This window comes from Tupaia chinensis, unplaced genomic scaffold (assembly GCF_000334495.1).
Source record: "Tupaia chinensis unplaced genomic scaffold, TupChi_1.0 Scaffold000110_1, whole genome shotgun sequence".
Taxonomy (NCBI): Eukaryota; Metazoa; Chordata; class Mammalia; order Scandentia; family Tupaiidae; genus Tupaia; species Tupaia belangeri.
In genome coordinates, this window is record NW_006159574.1 from 3053572 (window position 1) to 3056888 (window position 3317).

General features: G+C 59.8%; 1 protein-coding gene across 1 annotated transcript in view; it reads right to left on the minus strand.

Annotated features, from left to right (window-relative positions):
* NCAPG2 (non-SMC condensin II complex subunit G2) overlaps positions 1-3317 on the minus strand; it is a 71592-nt gene that overhangs the window by 28473 nt on the left and 39802 nt on the right. The window contains exons 15-16 of the mRNA XM_027770066.1: positions 1747-1969; positions 1490-1593 (exon numbers count right to left, since the gene is read on the minus strand). Of these exons, the coding sequence (XP_027625867.1) occupies positions 1490-1593; positions 1747-1969 (327 nt within the window). The remainder of the gene's footprint in view (positions 1-1489; positions 1594-1746; positions 1970-3317) is intronic.

Here is a 3317-nt window from a genome sequence, read left to right on the forward strand (position 1 = left end):
TGTATTACCAAGCAATGGTATTCCTGGGTGTCTACCCAAAGGACAGGAAAACACTGCGAAAAGACATTTGCAAGTCCACGATTATTGCGGCACTATTCACAACAGCCAAGATACGGAATCAACCCGAGTGTCCAAAAAACTGATCACTGGTTTAAAAAATTGGAGGCACATATATCCTATGGAATATTACTAGGAGGCCCTATCGTTTGATTCAGAGTGGAAGGATATAGACTATGAAAGACAAACACTGTATATCCCCACTGAGGTCTGGAGAGAGCACCTGACAGATGGTGCCCTCCAGAAAACCATGCCCCAGCCCCCTGCCAGGGAGCCTGAAAGAAGGGACTCCAGTTCCATCTAAACCATCAGCATAACCTCCCCCAAGGCTCTGGGCACAGTTCCTAGGCCAGGTTGAAAGGCCGTGGCCAGCAGATGCCACTGGCCAGGGGCGTGATGACAGAACGCCTCACACTCGCCTCTTCTCTTTCAAAGGACATCTGAACAATTCCACCAGAGAGGCTGGCTGGTGGCAGAACCAGCAAGCAACAGGCATGGCTGGTGGCCATGGGGGTGCTGGGCCCACATCACCACTCTGTCTTTCAGACACGCAGGCAGGAACTGACAGGGAAGCCACCATGGGACAGGCAGGGCCAAGGCAGAGCCCTGTCAGCTGCAGAACTGGGGTGGGGTCAGCCCAGGCCATGAACACACAAGAGCCTCTCCACAGCCAAAGGCTGAGCTGGTTTTGTGCCTTCCTCTTAGTCCAGTCCCTGACTCGGCTGGGCGCCGCGAGCTGAGCCCCGCCAGCCACAGAGGAAGTGGCTTGTAACGTAAGCACCGCTCGTGCGTGGTAACGTGCTACTGCCTTCTCTTCAGAGGGCAATGCCGCTGTCACGGATGACCCCACACCAGACAGACCCGGGCCTGGGCAGGGTGTCAGGGCGCTGCAGCCCCCACCGCCTGTCCAGCCAGGGTCGCAGTGTACGGGCCCTGCTGGCTTCTCACTGCCTGAGCCTCGGTGGCTGGGTCAGGGGCGTCTAAGCCCCAAACACCAGCGTTCTGGTATAACCGGTCACTTTGGGTTCTCAAGAAACGGCAGTTAGGGTCACATCAACGAATTGGACTTTTTAGGAAATCATTCCAAATGACACTCAGCCCCAGAAATCCACCGAGACATTTCTACAACTTCATGGAGGTGGCTAGAGGGGCACACTCCTCCCTCACTGCAAAATTCAGGGATGCCAGAAGCCAGTCCAGCTGTGCTACCTCAGGTCAGGTGGCAAAGCAGAGGAGATGACACAGCCACTCTCTGTGACCCCCTGGGCTCAGCACAGATGACACAGCCACTCTCTGTGACCCCCTGGGTTCAGCAAGGAGGGCCCAGACATGCTGCGACTCCGACAGGAGTGACACAGAGCCTGTCTGAATCCCACCACTGCAGAAGCAGGCAGGGACAGGAGGGCCAGGACTTCCAGGGGAGCGCACTTACACTCAGGTCCTGGGGCTCCCTCTCCGCGTCGCCCCCTTCGCACTCTCTGGCAGCCTTTCGGATGCAGGCATTGAGGCAATGGCGGATGACATGGATCAGCTTTGCTGAAACAGCAAGAAAGCAAGAGTGAGGCTGTGCGCTTCCACAAAGCGAGCCCCAGACACTTCCCCGCTCGTGTTGGGGACGCTGTGGGGAGAGCAGCGAGGCGGGAGGCCTGGAGAAGGGCCCGCCGGCGTAAAGCAGGGCAGCATACACACCTATGTTGGTGCAGGCGGTATGCTCATGGGCGTGCTGATAGAACCTTCTGGCAGCTGCAGGGTTCATCTGGAGCAGCGTGACGCAGCGCTCGCACCAGGCCCGCTCCGGCAGGTTCACAGGCAGGAAGGAGTTGAAGATGAGGCTCACCAGGCGCCGAGCCACGGGGCGGGAGTCTATCTCCAGGCGAGCCAGAATGTGGTCCATGGGGCAAATCTTCCAGAACTGGAGCGAAGCACACGAGTCCGTCTGAGCACGGCGTCAGCAAGTTCCCCAAAAGGATGAACTCTGTAGTCTAGAAAACCCATTTCAAACCCCTACGTCGGAGCTGCCTTTTCTTCAGAGAAATCAGAATTGAGAAACCTGAATTTTTAAAGGATCAGGTATAGGTACGGGCCAGCAGAGAAGCGTGATGCTGAGAGGCCGTCTGACACGGAAAGTCTGTCCACAGCCGGAGACTCCTGAGCGCCCCAGGTACATACATGCCACGGCCTGGGGCTGGCTAAGGCTAGGGGGTCACGAATCAGGACCAGTCGGGGTTCTGCCCCCCCACCTCCGTCTGCCACTCACGGAACTCGCAAGAAGACGTACTGATGTGGAAGGCCTGAGTCCCGGGCTGCTGGAGGCTCGCTGTCATCCCGTCAGTGACAGGCCCAGTGCAGCAACCCCGACAGCACAGACTAGCACGCCAATGGTTCACCACACGTTCGGACCCCACAACTTCCTGCCCAACAGCGCACGGGGCCTCTGGCCTCCTCAAAGGCCTACCAGATCCCTGCTCCCGGCAGGTGGTCTTGGGCTCTGCAGCCACCCTGCCGCACCTCCTCCAGGAAGCAGCCCTGACCATCACCCCCGTGCCCAAGGGCACACAGGCTGCTGGAACAGAACCCAACCTTGGAGACGGGCGTCTAAGGCGAGAGGAAAGCAGCGGAGCAGAGAGGGACCGGCTGTGACGGCAGAGACACATGTGCCCCGCCCACGCTGGGGGCTCCCCATGGCACTGAGGCGCCTGCGCACTCGCCTCCCCTCCCTGGACCCCAGCGAGGACCCAAGCTCGGCCCAGGGTTTGCAGCTGCCTCTCACACAGCATTTATGGAGCCCGGGGCACTCGCGGGCTCAGGACACAAGCCCCACAAAGCACCTTGACCCAGTGGCCGCACCCCCACCAAGACTGTCCTCACCGAGGTGAAAACGACCCTGCCTGAGAATTCAAGGGGATGTCCCCCCCACGCGGCCCCGACACCATGGAGACCGCCCCAAGGTGCTCATGGGCACCTGCACGCCCACGCTTCAGGTACTTCTGCGCACACTGCTAGAGTGAAGACGGTGGCCACCCCGTGAGCCCCACTGGACGCCTCAGTCCTGGCGGCCTGAGCCCTCAGCCCACAGCTGCGTGGACAGGAACGGCCGACACTGACCTCAAAGCTGACCCGAGGGAACCTGGAAACTGGGGGCCTGGCACTTGTGCTCAAGCTCAAGAGGCAGCCTCGTCCAGGGGTGAGGTCAGGGGACGCCAGCACTGGGACCGTGCTCTGCTCGCCACAACTGCGCCGCCTCCTCCCACTCCTCTGTC